At 48.4% G+C, this 19,429-nt stretch overlaps 1 protein-coding gene across 3 annotated transcripts in view; it reads right to left on the reverse strand.

The window, feature by feature from the left end:
* tmem169b (transmembrane protein 169b) overlaps positions 1–19,429 on the reverse strand; it is a 52,804-nt gene that overhangs the window by 6,557 nt on the left and 26,818 nt on the right. For all 3 annotated transcript variants that reach the window (XM_070875118.1, XM_070875116.1, XM_070875117.1), the window contains 2 exons: positions 4,121–4,196; positions 3,568–3,917 (listed from right to left, as the gene is read on the reverse strand). In XM_070875118.1, the coding sequence (XP_070731219.1) occupies positions 3,568–3,826 (259 nt within the window). In that variant the 5' untranslated portion in view covers positions 3,827–3,917; positions 4,121–4,196. The remainder of the gene's footprint in view (positions 1–3,567; positions 3,918–4,120; positions 4,197–19,429) is intronic.

Below are 19,429 nucleotides of genomic sequence, written 5' to 3' on the forward strand. Positions count from 1 at the left end.
CAGAACCAGGGGTCACAGTCTAAGGATAAGGGGAAAGCCATTTAGGACCGAGATGAGGAGAAACTTCTTCACCCAGAGAGTGGTGAACTTGTGGAATTCTCTACCACAGAAAGTTGTTGAGGCCAATTCACTGAATATATTCAAAAAGGAGTTAGATGTAGTCCTTACTACTAGGGGGATTAAGGGGTATGGCGAGAAAGCAGGAATGGGGTACTGAAGTTGCATGTTCAGCCATGAACTCATTGAATGGCAGTGCAGGCTCGAAGGGCCGAATAGCCACTCCTGCACCTATTTTCTATGTTTCTAAATGCTGAATACCCCTGGATGTTGAGTTCTCAGCCTTGGTCACCCTGGAGCCATGTCTCAGTGATGCCAATTACATCATATCCATTAACTGCTGTCTGCGCAGTTAATTCGTCCACCTTATTCCGAATACTCCTCGAATTGAGGCACAGAGCCTTCAGGCTTGTCTTTTTAACACACCTTGCCCCTTTAAAATTTTGCTGTAATGTGGCTCTTTTTGTTTTTTGCCTCGGGATTTTCTGCCCTCCACTTTTACTATTCTCCTTTCTATCTTTTGCCTCCGTCTCCCTCTTGTTTCCCTCTGTCTTCCTGCATAGGTTCCCATCCCCCTGCCATATTACTTTAACTCCTCTCCAACAGCACTAGCAAACACTCCCCCAAGGACATTGGTTCCGGTCCTGCCCAGGTGCAGACCGTCCGGTTTGTACTGGTCCCACCTCCCCCAGAACCGATTCCAATGCCCCAGGTGATCAGGAAGGCCAATGGTATCTTGGCCTTTATTGCAAAGGGGATGGAGTATAAAAGCAGGGAAGTCTTGCTACAGCTATATAAGGTATTGGTGAGGCCACACTTGGAATACTGCGTGCAGTTTTGGTTTCCATATTTACGAAAGGATATACTTGCTTTGGAGGAAGTTCAGAGAAGGATCACTCGGTTGATTCCGGGGATGAGGGGGTTGACTTATGAGGAAAGGTTGAGTAGTTGGGCCTCTACTCATTGGAATTCAAAAGAATGAGAGGTGATCTTATCGAAACATATAAGATAATAAGGGGGCTTGACAAGGTGGATGCAGAGAGGATGTTTCCACTGATAGGGGAGACTAGAACTAGGGGGCATGATCTTGGAATAAGGGGCCGCCCATTTAAAACAGAGATGACGAGAAATTTCTTCTCTCAGAGGGTTGTAAATCTGTGGAATTCGTTGCCTGAGAGAGCTGTGGAAGCTGGGACATTGAATAAATTTAAGACAGAAAGAGACAGTTTCTTAAACGATAAGGGGATAAGGGGTTATGGGGAGCGGGTGGGAAAGTGGAGCTGAGTCCGTGATCAGATCAGCCATGATTTTATTGAATGGCGGAGCAGGCTCGAGGGGCCTTATGCTCCTATTTCTTATGTTCTTATTATCATCCACACAGCCAATTTTGTACCAATCCCATTTCTTTATGGGTGAACTACCCTTTTTTAAGAAGCATAACCATTTCACTTGGAAAGATAAACATCCTGGTTACTGACTTGATTAGATAGAATATACAGCCCAGAAACAGGCCATTCGGCCCAACCAACTCTGTGTTGGTGCTTATACTGCAGGCGAGCGTCGTTCCTGCAAAGCCATGTGGCCGCGCGCCCACAATACCGTGCATGGACCGCACAGCCGTTAAAGGGACCCGCGCAGCCGTTAAAGGGACCCGCGCAGCCAAAGAAATTAGGGGCAACATTACACAGGAGTCTCCATCCATTCCACCTAGCTTCTCTCAACCTTTCAGCATATCTTCCTGTTTCCATTTCTCTCATGTACTCATCGATCCCCACGGAACTGATTTCTTCCCATCTTGACTCTATTTTTTTCTCCCTTCGCCCAGTCTCTTCCCACCTACATCAAATCTTCGGACGCCCTCCACCACTAACAATTCCCAGTTTCCTGGCCCCAATCATCTCCTTTTCGCTCTGCTAATGCTCGTGAATCGAAAAGAGGTGGCTGCAGAGAAAGTGGATATATTTATTGGTTTTGATCTTTCAAAATTCCCCAGATTCTAGAACGATCCCAGTGGATTGGAAGGTAATAAATGTAACACCACTATTCAAGAAAGGAGGGAGAGAGAAAACAGGGAACTAACTACAAACCAGTTAGCCTGACATCAGTCATTGGGAAAATGTTAAGGAAGTGGTATCAGGGAACTTAGAAAATCATATGATTAGGCAGAGTCAACATGGTTTTATGAAAGGGAAATCGTGTTTGACAAATTTATTAGAGCTTTTTGAGGATGGAACTAGCAGGGTGAATAAAGGGGAACCAGCGGGTGTATATTTGGATTTCCAAAAAGCATTCGATAAGGTGCCACATAAAAGATTATTACACAAGATAAGGGCTCAAGGGATTGGAGGTAATGTATTAGCATGGATAGAGGATTAGTTAAAGGACAGAAAAGAGAGAGTAGGAATAAACGGGTCTTTTTTAAGTTGGCGAGCTGTAACTGGTGGGGTGCCGCAAGGATCAGTGCTGGGGCCTCAGCTATTTACAATCTATATTAATGACCTAGATGAAGGGACCGAGTGTAATGTATCCAAGTTTGCTGACAATACAAAGCTCGGTGGGCCAGTAAGCTGTGAGGAGAACACAGAGCGTCTACAAAGGGATATAGTAGACTCAGTAAGTGGACTAGACTGAGATGGCAGATAGAGTATAATGTAGGGAAATGTGAGGTTATTCACTTTAGTAGAAAGAATTGAAAGACAAAATATTTTTGAAATGTTGGTATTCAGAGATTTGGGTGTCCTTGTACAGAAAACACAAAGCTAGATTGCAGATAAAGCAAGCAATAAGGAAGACAAATGGCATGTTGTCCTTTATTGCAAGGGGGTTGGAGTATAAGAGTAAGGAAGTCTTACTAAAACTGTACAGGGCCTTGGTGAGACCACATACCTAAGGATATACTTGCCTTGAAGGCTCACTAGATTGAATCCTGGGATGAGAGGGCTGTCTTATGATGAAAGATTCTGTAGAATGGGCCCATATTCTCTGGAGTTTAAAAGAATGAGAGGTGATCTAATTGAAACATACAAGATTCTGAAGGGGATTGACAGGGTAGATGCAGGGAGGTAGTTTCCCCGGGCTGGAGTATCTAGAACTAGGGAGTACAGTCTCAGGAAAAGGGGTCGACCATTTAAGACTGAGATAGGGAGGACTTTCTTCACTCAGAGGGTTGTGAATCTTTGGAATTCTCTGCTCCAGAGACTTGTGGATGCTGAATCTCTGAATATATTCAAGGTTGAGAGAGACAGATTTTTGGAGTCTAGGGGAGTAAAGGGATATGGAGATCAGGCGGGAAAGTGGAGTTGAGGTCGATGACCAGCCATGATCTTATTAAATGGCGGAGCAGGCTCGAGACGCTGTATGGCCGACTCCTGCTCCTATTTCTTATGTTCTTATGAATCAAACCCCAGCAAGAGTCACTGGCATTAGGGGAAGAGGGAGTACTGAGAAAATAATCAGGGGAGTTAAAAATTCAGAGTTGAGCTATGGGCCCATTCTGCGGTTAAAATCTACCTTCTACCGTGGGAGGACAAAGAAAGTTTGCCCTTTCCTCGGTGTTCTTGGCTGTTGTATCTGGGTCATGCTGGTCTTCCTCCACCTTCTCGCTCCCCGTGCGGTAGATTATAATTGACTCTGGTCTTGGCTCTTTCTTCCTCTTTTTCTTTCGCTCCATGGTAGCTTCCCCTTCCTTGTCAAATATCCCAGTTCTGCATGGGGAGCCCTGCTGTGTTACTGGAGCTGCCTGCTCCATGCCAATATTGTTTTGGGGCATCTCGGTGTATGCTTGTCACAGCATGGGAGGTGTCGCTGCTTCCAACTGTTCAGTCAAAATCTGCTCTGCACGTGCCTCGAGCACAGAACCCCTGTTGTTAAAACAACGAAGGCACAAAATAATTAATTAAATCTGAAAAAAAGAGAAATCACAAACATACAAAGACAGCTTGATGTTCCTTGGTTTTCTTTTGGCACAGGGAGGAGATGGGGTGGGTGGTGAGAAAACTCCTGCCCAGTACTCAGATATTCAGTGCTTCGCCCGACAATATAGCTGATATTGAGAACTCCCTACCTGATGTGAATGTATCCTTCCACCATATAGCACCGTGTGCCAGCCTTCAATTTGCTGCATTGTCCACTTTATTGCACTGTGGAAAAGGCAGCAGAATTAGATACTAGAATTTCCTTAGTGGCCTGTCTGAAGAACATAGCAGGATGCCAACCAAAGGCCAAGCAGACATGGCACCAAGATTCCTGCTTCCAACCATCCCTTTCCATTGAGGGGACCGCTCTGGCTTTTGGTGCCTGATCGATAAATAATTGCAGGACTTTTAGATTTAAATTTGCCTGAAAGTACTGGGAGTTGCAACAATATTGGCCATGATATTTTAAAAAGTGAAAATCCGAACACGGGAAAATGTGTGTTACTTGTCTGAATGGGGGAGGGCAATGAGATCTGGGGGTAGAGAGTTCACCTAAAAGCAGCCCCCTGCACTGGGATTATCCAGACTTTCATAACACATAAGAACATAAGAACAAGATCATGGCTGATCTGGCCGTGGACTCAGCTCCACTTACCCGCCCGCTCCCCGTAACCCTTAATTCCCTTATTGGTTAAAAATCTATCTATCTGTGACTTGAATACATTCAATGAGCTAGCCTCAACTGCTTCCTTGGGCAGAGAATTCCACAGATTCACAACCCTCTGGGAGAAGAAATTCCTTCTCAACCCCGTATTTTGAGGCTGTGCCCCCTAGTTCTAGTCTCCCCAACCAGTGGAAACAATCTCTCTGCCTCTATCTACACTCACTAACTAGCAGTGACTCCAGGTCTCACTAACTAGCTGTGACTCCAGGTCACAGACACTCACTAACTACCTGCGACTCCAGTTCACAGACACTCACTAACTAGCAGTAACTCCAGGAATCACTAACTAGCTGCGACTCCAGTTCACAGACACTCACTAACTAGCAGTGACTCCAGGTCTCAGATACTCACTAACTAGCAGTAACTCCAGGTCTCAGACACTCTCTAACTAGCATTGACTCCAGGTCTCAGACACTCACTAACTAGCAGTAACTCCAGGTCTCAGACACTCACTAACTAGCAGTAACTCCAGGTCTCAGACACTCACTAACTAGCAGTGACTCCAGGTCTCAGACACTCACTAACTAGCAGTGACTCCAGGTCTCAGACACTCACTCACTAGCAGTGACTCCAGGTCTCAGACACTCACTAACTAGCAGTGACTCCAGGTCTCAGACACTCACTCACTAGCAGTTTCGATGGCACTTTTAATATAGTAAAACGTCCCAAGGTGCTTCACAGGAGTGTTATCAAAAACAAAGTTTGACACCAAGCCACACAAGGTGGTGTTGGGCAGGTGGCCAAAAGGTGAGTCAAAGCGGTAAGTTTTATGGAGCGTCTTAAAGGAGGAAAGAGAAGTAGAAAAGCAGAGCGGTTTACGGAGGGAATTCCAGAGATTACAGCCCAGGCAGCTGAAGGCACAGCCACCAATGGTGGAGCGATTCAAAGCAGAGATGTTCAAGAGGCCCGAATTGTCAGAGCGCAGACATCTCGGAGGGTTGTCGGGTTGGAGGAGGCATTGCTTAACTAGGAGCCAATGTAGGCCAGCGAGCACAGGGGGTGATAGGTAAGCGGGACTTGGTGCGAGTTAGGACACGGGCAACCGAGTTTGGAAGGCCACAAGTTTGTGGGTGAGGAACTGGGGAGGCGAGCCAAGAATGTGTTGGAATAGTCAAAGGCATGGATGAGGGTTTCAGCAGCAGATGAGCCAAGGTAGGGGCAGAGATGGACAATGTTACGGAGGTGGAAATGGACAGTTTTACTGATAGAGCAGGTATGAGGTAGGAAGTTCAGCTCCTGATCAAATATGAAACCAAGGTTGCGAATAGACTTGGCTAGCCTCAGAGTGTTGCCGGGGCAGGGATGGAATCAGTGGCAAAGGAATGGAGTTTCCTGCGTGGACTGAAGACAATGGCTTCGGTCTTATTGATATTTCAATGGAGGAAACTTCTGCTTACCCAGTGCAAGATGTCGGTCAAACAGTTTGACAGTATAGACAGCGGTGGGTTCAAAAGCAGTACAGAGAGGTAGAGCTATGTATCATCAGCACCGATCCCTTGGATTGGATAACGTCACCAAGTGGCACCATGTAGATGAGAAAAGGAGGGGGCCAAGGACAGATCCCTGGGGTACCCAGAAGTAACGATGCGGGGGCGGGAAGAGAAACTGTTGCAGGTGGTTCTCTGGCTGTGGTGGAAAGATAGGAATTGAACCCAGCTTGACAACGGCGGAGAGGCGGCGAAATAGACTTTTGTGTCAACCATATCAAAGGCTACCGACAGGTCAAGAAGGACGAGAAAGGATAGTTCACCTTTGTCGCAGTCAATTAATGTCATTTGTGACCTTTGTAACAGTCGATTCAGTACTGTGACAGTCCCAGTCACTCATTAACTAGCAGTGACCCCGGGTCCCAGTCACTAACTAGCAGTGACACCTGCTCCCAGTCACTCGCTAACTAGAAGTGATCCCTGCTCCCAGTCATTCATTAACTAGCAGTAACCCTGGCTCCCAGTCATTCACTAACTAGCAGTGACCCGTGCTCCCAGTCACTCACTAACTAGCAGTGACCCCTGGTCCCAGTCACTCACTAACTAGCAGTGGCTCAGAGTCCCAGTCACTTGCTAGTTAGCAGTAACCCCGGGTCAGAGTCATTCACTAACGGGCAGTGGCTCCGGGTCCCAGTTAGCATGGATAGAGTCGGGATGAATGGCAAACAGTGACTAGTGGGGTGCCGCAGGGATCGGTGCTGGGTCCTCAACTATTTACAATCTATATTAATGACTTGGAAGAAGGGACCGAGTGTAATGTAGCCAAGTTTACTGATGATACAAAGATGGATGAGAAAGCAAGTTGTGACAGGGACGCAAATAAACTACAAAAGAGATATAGACAGACTAAGTGAGTGGGCAAACATTTGGCAGATGGAGTATAATGTGGGAAAATGTGAGGTTATCCACATTGGTAGGAAAAATAAAAAAGCTAATCATTATTTAAATGGGGAGAGATTACAAAATGCTGTGGTACAGAGGGACCTGGGGGCCCTTGTACATGAAACACAAAAAGTTAGCATGCAGTTACTGCAAGTAATTAGGAAGGAAAATGGAATGTTGGCCTTTATTGCAAGGGGGATGGAGTATAAAAGTAGGTAAGTCCTGCTACAACTGCACAAGGCGTTTAAGACCACATCTGCGTACAGTTTTGGTCTCCTTATTTAAGGAAGGATCTACTTGCACTGGAGACAGTTCAGAGAAGGTTCACAAGGTTGATTCGTGAGATGAAGGGGTTGTCATATGAAGAAAGGCAGGTTAAGCCTATACGCATTGGCGTTTGGAAGACTTAAAACGTATAAGATTCTGAGGGGGCTTGATAGAGAGGATGTTTCCCCTCGTGGGGGAATCTAGAACTAGTTTGAAAACGGAAATGAGGAGGTATTTCTTCTCTCAGAGGGTCGTGAATCTTTCGAATTCTCTACCTCAGAGAGCTGTGGAGGCTGGGTCATTGAATCTATTTAAGGTGGAGATAGACAGTGTTGTGTATATGTAAAGCATGCACTCCCATGTTCTGCCACCTGGGAGCACATCCCCTGAAGTCCGAAGGGATCCCAGCATCCCTTGGGAGCACTTATATAAGCCAGCCCCTAAGGCCTGTTACTCACTCTGGAGTGTCTTAATAAAGACTGAGGTCACTGTTACTTTAACCTCCCTGTGTGCAGTCTCAGCTGTGTTCGGAACACAATAACTGGCGACGAGTATACGAATCTAACACAAAGATGCAGCAAACTATGGGCATCCTGGAGAAGTTCTCGGAGGGTGAGGACTGGGAAGCCTATGTCGAACAGCTAGACCAGTACTTTTGTAGCCAACGAGCTGGACGGAGAAGGAAGTGCTGCAAAAAGGAGAGCAGTCCACCTCAGTCTACTGGGCACCGACCTACAGCCTCATGAAGAATCTTCTGGCTCCGGTGAAACCCACAGATAAGTCGTATGCGGAGCTGTGTACACTGGTTCGGGAGCATCTTAACCCGAGGGAGAGCGTGCTGATGGCGAGGTATCGGTTCTACACGTGTCAGCGATCCGAAGGTCAGGAAGTGGCGAGCTACGTTGCCGAACTAAGGCGACTTGCAGGACAATGTGAGTTTGATGGCTACCTGGAGCAAATGCTCAGAGACTTTTTTGTATTGGGCATTGGCCACGAGACCATCCTACGAAAACTTTTGACTGTAGAGACACCGACCCTCAATAAGGCCATTACGATAGCACAGGCGTTTATGTCCACCAGTGATAACACCAAACAAATCTCTCAGCATACAAGTGCTAGCAATGTTCATAAATTAACTGGAACTGTGTTTGCGAGCAGAAATGTACAGGGCAGAAACCTCGAGTCTGCAACTGCCAGCAGGCCTTAGGTGACCCAGATAATTCAGAGTCTGCAACAAAGGATGAATGCAAGGCAATTCACACCTTGTTGGCGTTGTGGAGGCTTCCATTCAGCCTATTCATGCCGCTTCAAAGGGTATGTTAGCAAGAGCTGTGGAACAATGGGGCACCTCCAACGAGCTTGCAGACGCGCTGCAAGCTCTGCAAAACCTGCTAACCACCACGTGGGAGAGAAAGATCGGCCCATGGTGGATCAAAGCAATTTCAAGCCTGAGAGAGAGGAGACAGATGCTGAAATACACGGGGTGCACACATTTTTGACGAAATGTCCACCTATAATGCTAAACGTAAAATTGAATGGCTTAACCATAGCCATGGAACTGGACACTGGCACTAGCCAATCCATCATGAGTAAAAAGATGTTTGAGAGACTGTGGTGCAACAAGGCACTCAGACCAGCCTTGAACCCCATCCACACGAAACTGAAAACGTACACAAAAGAGCTCATCACTGTCCTGGTCAGCGCCATGGTCAAGGTCACCTACGATGGCACGGTGCACGAATTGCCACTCTGGATTGTCCCACACTGCTTGGAAGGAGCTGGCTGGGAAAAATCAGCTAGAACTGGGATGACATCCGACGATCACATGTCGATGAGGCCTCATGTACCAGGTTCTTAACAAATTTCCTTCCCTTTTTGAGCCAGGCATTGGAAACTTTTCCAGGGCGAAGGTGCGGATCCACTTGGTCCCAGAGGCATGACCCATTCACCACAAGGCGTGAGCGGTACCTCACATGATGAGGGAGAGGGTGGAAATCGAGCTGGACAGGCTGCAGTGCGAGAGCATCATCTCCCGTGTGGAATTCAGCGAATGGGCCAGCCAAATTGTTCCAGTACTCAAAAGTGATGGCACGGTCAGGATTTGCGGCGATTATAAAGTAACTATTAATCGTTTCTTGCGACAGGACCAATACCCGCTACCTAAGGCAGACGACCTATTTGCGTCGCTGGCAGGAGGCAAGGCGTTCACCAAGCTCGACCTGACTTCGGCCTACATGACGCAGGAGCTGGAGGAGTCTTCGAAGGGCCTCACCTGCATCAACACGCACAAGGGACTGTTCATCTACAACAGATGCCCGTTTGGAATTCGGTCGGCTGCAGCGATCTTCCAGAGAAACATGGAGAGCCTACTCAAGTCGGTACCACACACGGTGGTTTTTCAGGATGACATATTGGTCACGGATCGGGACACCGTCGAGCACCTACAAAACCTGGAGGAGGTCCTCCAACGACTGGATTGCGTAGGGCTGCGGCTGAATGCGTCTTTATGGCAACAGAAGTGGAGAAAGATCACGGCGGATGGCATTCGGCCCACAGACGCCAAGACAGAGGCTATCAGGAACGCGCCCAGGCCACAGAACGTCACGGAGCTGCGGTCGGTCCTGGGACTCCTCAACTATTTTGGTAACTTCCTATCGGGGTTAAGCACCCTCTTAGAGCCCCTACATGTGTTATTGCGTAAAGGTGAGAACTGGGTATGGGGAAAAAACCAAGTAATCGCTTTTGAGAAAGCCAGAAACATTTTAAGCTCCAACAAGCTGCTTGGATTGTATACCCATGAAAAAGACTTGTGCTAGCATGTGATGTGTCGTCATACGGAGTCGGGTGTGTATTACAACAAGCTAACATTGCAACCTGATGCCTATGCCTCCAGGAGCTTGTCTAAGGCCGAGAGGGCCTACAGCATGATTGAGAAAAAGGCATTAGCGTGTGTGTTCGGGGTAAAGAAAATGCATCAGTACCTGTTTGGCCTCAAATTTGAGCTGGAAACCGATCACAAGCTCCTCATATCCCTGTTCGCTAAAAACAAGGGGATAAATACTAATGCCTCAGCCCACATACAAAGGTGGGCACTCGCGCTATCAGTGTATAACTATACCATCCGCCACAGGCCAGGCACCGAGAACTGTGCGGACGCTCTGTCGGCTACCATTGCCCACCACGGGGGTGGAAATGGCGCAGCCTGCAAACTTGTTGATGGTGGCGCAGCCCGCGACTTGTTGATGGTCATGGAAGCGTTTGAAAATGATAAATCACCTGTCACGGCCCACCAGATTAGGACTTGGACCAGCCAAGATCCTCTGCTGTCCCTAGTAAAAAACTGTGTACTGTGCATGGGAGCGGGGCCAGCATCCCTGCTGAAATGCAAGAGCTAATCAAGCTGTTCCAGCGGCGAAAGCACGAGCTGTCCATTCAGGCAGACTGCCTGTTGTGGGGTAATCACGTAGTGCTACCCAAAAAGGGCAGGGAGACGTTCATCTTGGATCACCACAGCACACACCCGGGTATAGTAATGATGAAAGCGATAGCCAGATCCCACGTGTGGTGGCCCGGTATCGACTCTGACTTAGAGTCCTGTGTACGGCAATGCAGCGTATGTGCTCAGTTGAGCAACACACCCAGAGAGGCACCGCTAAGTTTGTGGTCCTGGCCCTCCAGACCATGGTCGAGGATCCATGTCGACTATGCGGGCCCGTTTCTCGGTAAAATGTTCCTGGTGGTGGTGGATGCTTTTTCAAAATGGATTGAATGTGAAATAATGTCGGGAAGCACCGCCACCGCCACCATTGAAAGCCTGAGGGCCATGTTTGCCACCCACGGCCTGCCTGACATACTGGTCAGTGACAACGGGCCATGTTTCACCAGTGCCGAATTTAAAGAATTCATGACCCGCAAGGCCCAGCGGGATGTCCTGAGGCGGCGGCAGTCGGCGAGAGGCGGGTGCAGTGTCGAGCGGCCTATAAAGGCCCAGCGGGAGGACGAGAGGCGGGTGCAGCATCGAGCGGCCTATAAAGGCCCAGCGGGAGGACGAGAGGCGGGTGCAGCGTCGAGCGGCCTATAAAGGCCCAGCGGGAGGACGAGAGGCGGGTGCAGCGTCGAGCGGCCTATAAAGGCCCAGCGGGAGGACGAGAGGCGGGTGCAGCGTCGAGCGGCCTATAAAGGCCCAGCGGGAGGACGAGAGGCGGGTGCAGCGTCGAGCGGCCTATAAAGGCCCAGCGGGAGGACGAGAGGCGGGTGCAGTGTCGAGCGGCCTATAAAGGCCCAGCGGGAGGACGAGAGGCGGGTGCAGCGTCGAGCGGCCTATAAAGGCCCAGCGGGAGGACGAGAGGCGGGTGCAGCGTCGAGCGGCCTATAAAGGCCCAGCGGGAGGACGAGAGGCGGGTGCAGCGTCGAGCGGCCTATAAAGGCCCAGCGGGAGGACGAGAGGCGGGTGCAGCATCGAGCGGCCTATAAAGGCCCAGCGGGAGGACGAGAGGCGGGTGCAGCATCGAGCGGCCTATAAAGGCCCAGCGGGAGGACGAGAGGCGGGTGCAGCATCGAGCGGCCTATAAAGGCCCAGCGGGAGGACGAGAGGCGGGTGCAGCATCGAGCGGCCTATAAAGGCCCAGCGGGAGGACGAGAGGCGGGTGCAGCGTCGAGCGGCCTATAAAGGCCCAGCGGGAGGACGAGAGGCGGGTGCAGCATCGAGCGGCCTATAAAGGCCCAGCGGGAGGACGAGAGGCGGGTGCAGCATCGAGCGGCCTATAAAGGCCAGCTGGTGCAGCTGCAGCTGGGTGAGAAGGCAAAAAAGAAGAAATTAATTGAAAGGTGACATCACAGCCAAGGGGATAAGTGATTGGCTGGTGAATGGTAAGTAGTTTTTCTTTTTCCTTTTCTATATCAGTAAGTAACATTTAGCATTGTTGTTGCCAAATTAGGTTAATCTAGGGGTTAAGTCATGGCAGGACAGCTCGGACAAGTGTTATGCTCCTCCTGCACTATGAGGGAAGTCAGGGACGCTTCTGGTGTCCCTGACGACTAAGTGTGCGGGAATTGTATCCGCCTGCAGCTCCTGATAGACCGCATTGTGGCACGGGAGCTGCGGGTGGATTCACTCTGGAGCATCCACGATGCTGAGAATGACGTGAATAGCACGTTTAGCAAGTTGGTCTTACCGCTGGTAAAGGGTACACAGCCAGATAGTAAATGGGTGACCAACAGGAATAACAGAGCAAGAAAGGTAATGCAGGGGTCCCCTGCAGTCATCCCCCAGCAAAACAGATACACCGCTTTGGGTACTGTTGAGGAGGATGACTCATCAGGGGAGGGCAGCAGCAGCCAAGTTCATGGCACCGTGGCTGGCTCTGTTGCACAGGAGGGCAGGAAAAAGAGTGGGAGAGCGATACTGATAGGGGATTCGATTGTAAGGGAAATAGATAGGTGTTTCTGTGGCTGCAACTGAGACTCCAGGATGGTATGTTGCCTCCCTGGTGCAAGGGTCAAGGATGTCTCGGAGCGGGTGCAGGACATTCTGAAAAGGGGGGGTGAACAGCCAGTTGTCGTGGTGCATATAAGTACCAACGATATAGAAACATAGACATAGAAACATAGAAAATAGGTGCAGGAGTAGGCCATTCGGCCCTTCTAGCCTGCACCGCCATTCAATCAGTTCATGGCTGAACATGCAACTTCAGTACCCCATTCCTGCTTTCTCGCCATACCCCTTGATCCTCCTAGTAGTAACGACTTCATCTATAGAAACATAGAAAATATAGGTAAAAAAACGGGATGAGGTCATCCGAGATGAATTTAGGGAGCTAGGAGCTAAATTAAAAAGTAGGACCTCAAAAGTAGTAATCTCAGGATTGCTACCAGTGCCACCTGCTAGTCACATTAGGAATCGCAGGATAGCTCAGATAAATACGTGGCTTGAGGAGTGGTGCAGAAGGGAGGGATTCAAATTCCTGGGACACTAAAACCAGTTCTGGGGGAGGTGGGACATGTACAAACCGGACAGTCTGCACCTGGGCAGGACCGGAACCAATGTCCTAGGGGGAGTGTTTGCTAGTGCTGTTGGGGAGGAGTTAAACTAACATGGCAGGGGGATGGGAACCTATGCAATGAGATAGAGGGAAATAAAATGGAGGCAGAAGCAAAAGATAGAAAGGAGAATAGTAAAAGTGGAGGGCAGAGAAACCCAAAGCAAAAAACAAAAAGGGCCACATTACAGCAAAATTCTAAAGGAGCAAAGTGTGAAGGCTCTGTGCCTCAATGCGAGGAGTATTCGGAATAAGGTGGACGAATTAACTGCGCAGACAGCAGTTAACGGATATGATGTAATTGGCATCACAGAGACATGGCTCCAGGGTGACCAAGGCTGGGAACTCAACATCCAGGGATATTCAACATTTAGGAAGGATAGACAGAAAGGAAAAGGAGGCGGGGTGGCGTTGCTGGTTAAAGAGGAAATTAATGCAATAGTAAGAAAGGACATTAGCCTGGATGATGTGGAATCGGTATGGGTGGAGCTGCGGAATAACAAAGGGCAGAAAACGTAAGTGGGAGTTGTATACAGACCACCAAACAGTAGTAGTGAGGTTGGGGACAGCATCAAACAAGAAATAAGGGATGTGTGCAATAAAGGTGCAGCAGTTACCATGGGCAACTTTAATCTACATATTGATTGGGCTAACCAAACTGGTAGCAATGCGGTGGCAGAGGATTTCCTGGAGTGTATTAGAGATGGTTTTCTAGACCAATATGTCGAGGAACCAATTAGAGAGCAGGCCTTCCTAGACTGGGTGATGTGTAATGAGAAGGGACTAATTAGCAATCTTGTTGTGCGAGGCCCCTTGGGGAAGAGTGACCATAATATGGTAGAATTCTTTATTAAGATGGAGGGTGACACAGTTAATTCGGAATCTAGGGTCCTGAACTTCAGGAAAGGTAACTTCAACAGTACGAGGCGTGAATTGGCTAGAATAGACTGGCAAAGGATACTTAAAGGGTTGACGGTGGATAAGCAATGGCAAACATTCAAAGATCACATGGATCAACTTCAGCAATTGTACATCCCTGTCTGGAGTAAAAATAAAACGGGGAAGGTGGCTCAACCATGGCTAACGAGGGAAATTAAGGATAGTGTTAAAGCCAAGGAAGAGGCATATAAATTGGCCAGAAAAAGCAGCAAACCTGAGGACTGGGAGAAATTTAGAATTCAACAGAGGAGGACTAAGGGTTTAATTAAGAGGGGGAAAATAGAGTATGAGAGGAAGCTTGCAGCGAACATAAAAACGGATTGCAAAAGCCTCGATAAATATGTGAAGAGAAAAAGATTAGTGAAGACCAACGTAGGTCCCTTGCAGTCGGGATTCAGGTGAGTTTATAATTGGGGACAAAGAAATGTAAGACCAACTGAACCAATACTTCGGTTCTGTCTTCACGAAGGAAGACACAAATAACCTTCCGAATGTACTGGGGTACAGTGGGTCTAGTGAGAAGGAGGAACTGAAGGATATCCTTTAGGCTGGATCAGTTCCTGTAGACTGGAGGGTCATTTGCCTTCTTTACAGCCTGCAGTACCTGCGTGCCCACTTTCAGTGACTGATGAACCATGACGCCCAGGTCTTGTTGCACCTCCCCTTTTCCTAATCTGCCACCATTCAGATAATATTCTGCCTTCGTGTTTTTGCCCCCAAAATGGATAACCTCACATTTATCCACATACTGCATCTGCCATGTATTTGCCCACTCACCTAACCTGTCCGAGTCACCCTGCAGCCTCTCAGCGTCCTCCTCACAGCTCACACCGTCACCCAGTTTAGTGTCATCCGCAAACTTGGAGATATTACACTCAATTCCTTCATCTAAATCGTTAATGTACATTGTAAAGAGCTGGAGTCCCAGCACTGAGCCCTGTGGCACTCCACTCGTCACTGCCTGCCATTCTGAAAAGGACCCATTTATCCCGACTCTCTGCTTCCTGTCTGCCAACCAGTTCCCTATCCATGTCAGTATATTACCCCCAATACCATGTGCTTTGATTTTGCACACCAATCTCTTGTGCGGGACCTTGTCAAAAGCCTTTTGAACGTCCAAATACACCACATCTACTGGTTCTCTCTTGTCCACTCTGCTAGTTACATTCTCAAAAGATTCCAGAAGATTCGTCAAGCATGATTTCCCTTTCATAAATCCATGCTGGCTTGGACCGATCCTGTCACTGCTTTCCAAATGAGCTGCTATTTCATCCTTTTTGATTGATTCCAACATTTTCCCCACTACTGATGTCAGGCTAACCGGTCTATAATAACCCGTTTTCTCTCTCCCTCCTTTTTTTAAAAGTGGTGTTACATTAGCTACCCTCCAGTCCAGAGGAACTGATCCAGAGTCGATAGACTGTTGGAAAATGATCACCAATGCATCCACTATTTCTAAGGCCACTTCCTTAAGTACTCTGGGATGCAGACTATCAGGCCCCGGGGATTTATCGGCCTTCAATCCCATCAATTTCCCGAACACAATTTCTCGCCGAATAAGGATATCCTTCAGTTCCTCCTTCTCACTAGACCCACTGTCCCCTAGTACATTCGGAAGGTTATTTGTACATTCCTTCGTGAAGACAGAACCGAAGTATTGGTTCAATTGGTCTGCCATTTCTTTGTTCCCCATTATAAATTCACCTGAATCCTACTGCAAGGGACCTACATTTGTCTTTACAAATCTTTTTCTCTTCACATATTTATAGAAGCTTTTGCAATCAGTTTTTATATTCCCTGCAAGCTTCCTCTCATATTCTATTTTCCCCCTCTTAATTAAACCCTTAGTCCTCCTCTGTTGAATTCTAAATTTCTCCCAGTCCTCAGGTTTGTTGCTTTTTCTAGCCAATTTATATGCCTCTTCCTTGGCTTTAACACTATCCTTAATTTCCCTTGTTAGCCACGGTTGAGCCAGTTTTATTTTTACTCCAGACAGGGATGTACAATTGCTGAAGTTCATCCATGTGATCTTTAAATGTTTGCCATTGCTTATCCACCGTCAACCCTTTAAGTATCACTCGCCAGTCTATTCTAGCCGATTCATACCTCATACCATCGAAGTTACCTTTCCTTAAGTTCAGGACCCTAGTTTCCGAATTAACTGTGTCACTCTCCATCTTAATAAGGAATTCTACCATATTATGGTCACTCTTCCCCAAGGGGCCTCCCACAACAAGATTGCTAATTAGACCCTTCTCATCACACATCACCCAGTCTAGGATGGCCAGCTCCCTGGTTGGTTCCTCGACATATTGGTCCAGAAAACCATCCCTAAAACATTCCAGGAAATCCTCCTCCACCGCATTGCTACCAGTTTGGTTAGCCCAATCAATATGTAGATTAAAGTCACCCATGATATCTGCTGTACCTTTATTGCACACATCCCTTATTTCTTGTTTGATGCTGTCCCCAACCTCACTCCTACTATTTGGTGGTCTGTACACAACTCCCACTAGTGTTTTCTGCCCTTTGGAATTCCGCAGCTCCACTCATACCGGTTCCACATCATCCAGGCTAATGTCATTGATTTCTTCTTCAACCAGCAACGCCACCCCGCCTCCTTTTCCTTTCTGTCTATCCTTCCTAAATGCTGAATGCCCCTGGATGTTGAGTTCCCAGCCTTGGTCACCCTGGAGCCATGTCCCATGATGCCAATCACATCGTATCCGTTAACTGCTGTCTGCGCGGTTAATTCATTCACCTTATTCCGAATACTCCTCGCATTGAGGCACAGAGCCTTCAGGCTTGTTTTTTTAACACACATTGCCCCTTTAGAATTCTGCTGGAATGTGGCCCTTTTTGTTTTTTGCCTTGGGTTTCTCTGCCCTCCACTTTTACTATTCTCCGTTCTATATTTTGCTTCTGACTCCATTTTATTTCCTTCTGTCTCCCTGCATAGGTTCCCATCCCCTTGCAATATTAGTTTAACCCCTCCCCAACAGCACTAGCAAACACTCCCCCTCGGACATGGGTTCCGGTCCTGCCCAGGTGCAGACCGTCCGGTTTGTACTGGTCCCACCTCCCCCAGAACCGGTTCTAATGTCCCAGGGATTTGAATCCCTCCCTTCTGCACAACTCTTCAAGCCATGTATTCATCTGAGCTATCCTGCGATTCCTACTCTGACTGGCACGTGGCACTGGTAGCAATCCTGAGATTACTACTTTTGAGGTCCTACTTTTTAAATTTAGCTCCTAGCTCCCTAAATTTGTCTCGTAGGACCTCATCCCGTTTTTCACCTATGTCATTGGTACCTATATGTACCCGGACAATTGGCTGTTCACCCTCCCTTTTCAGAATGTCCTGCACCCGCTCCGAGACATCCTTGACCCTTGCACCAGGGAGGCAACAAACCATCCTGGAGTCTCGGTTGCGGCCGCAGAATCGCCTATCTATTCCCCTTACACTTGAATCCCCTATCGCTCTCCCATTCTTTTTCCTGCCCTCCTGTGCAGCAGAGCCAGCCACGGTGCCATGAACTTGGCTGCTGCTGCCCTCCCCTGATGAGTCATCCCCCTCAACAGTACCCAAAGCGGTGTATCTGTTTTGCAGGGGGATGACCGCAGGGGACCCCTGCACTACCTTCCTTGCACTGCTCTTCCTGTTGGTCACCCATTTACTATCTGGCTGTGTACCCTTTACCTCCGGTGTGACCAACTCACTAAACGTGCTATTCACGTCATTCTCAGCATCGTGGTTGCTCCAGAGTTCATCCACCTGCAGCCCCAGCGCTGCAATGCGGTCCGTCAATGAGGGAGGAGGTTCTTGCTATTGAGTGAGTGCAGCGAAGGTTCATCAGACTGATTCCAGGGATGGCTGGACTGTCATATGAGGAGATACTGGATTAACTGGGCCTTTATTCACTGGAGTTTGGAAGGATGAGAGGGGATCTCATAGAAACATATAAGATTCTGACGGGACTGGTAGGTTAGATGCGGGAAGAATGTTCCCGAGGTTGGGGAAATCCAGAACTAGGGGACATAGTCTTAGGATAAGGGTAGACCATTTAGGATTGAGATGAGGAGAAACTTCTTCACTTAGAGAGTTGTTAACCTATGAAATTCCCTGCCGCAGAGAGTTGTTGATGCCAGTTCATTGGATATATTGAAAAGGGAGTTAGATATGGCCCTTATGGCTAAGGGGAGCAAGGGGTATGGAGAGAAAGCAGGAAAGAGGTACTGAGGAAATGATCAGCCATGATCTTATTGAATGGTGGTGCAGGCTCAAAGGGCCGAATGGCCTACTCCTGTACCTATTTTCTATGTTTCTATGCAATGGGATCAAACATGTCACCTCGGCCCCGTTTAAACCAGCCTCCAATGGGCAGGCAGAGCGGGCAGTACAAACAATCAAACAGAGCCTTAAACGAGTCACAGAAGGCTCACTCCAAACCCACCTGTCCTGAGTACTGCTCAGCTACCGCACGAGACCCCACTCGCTCACAGGGGTGTCCCCGGCTGAGCTACTCATGAAAAGGACACTTAAAACCAGACTCTCTCTGGTTCACCCCAATCTGCATGATCAGGTAGAGAGCAGGCGGCAGCAACAAAATGTAAACAATGGTCGCACCACTATGTCACGGGAAATTGATCGGAATGACCCTGTGTATGTGCTAAACTATGGACATGGTCCCAAGTGGATCGCGGGCACGGTGATAGCTAAAGAAGGGAGTAGGGTGTTTGTAGTCAAACTAGACAATGGACAAATTTGCAGAAAGCACCTGGACCAAACGAGGCTGCGGTTCACAGACCGTCCTGAACAACCCACAGCAGACACCACCTTTTTCGAGCCCACAACACACCCCCAAAGAATCAACGACACCACCCCGGACCAGGAAATTGAACCCATCACGCCCAACAGCCCAACAAGGCCAGGCTCACCCAGCAGCCCTGCAGGGCCAACAACACGCCAGCCCAGCGAGGGCACAGCCAACACACCAGAACAGACATTTGTACCGAGGTGGTCCCACCAGGGAAAGAAAGGCTCCCGACCGCCTCACCTTGTAAATAGTTTTCACTTTGACTTTGGGGGGGTGCCGGGGGGAGTGATGTTGTGTATCTGTA

This window comes from Pristiophorus japonicus, chromosome 3, assembly GCF_044704955.1.
Source record: "Pristiophorus japonicus isolate sPriJap1 chromosome 3, sPriJap1.hap1, whole genome shotgun sequence".
Taxonomy (NCBI): Eukaryota; Metazoa; Chordata; class Chondrichthyes; family Pristiophoridae; genus Pristiophorus; species Pristiophorus japonicus.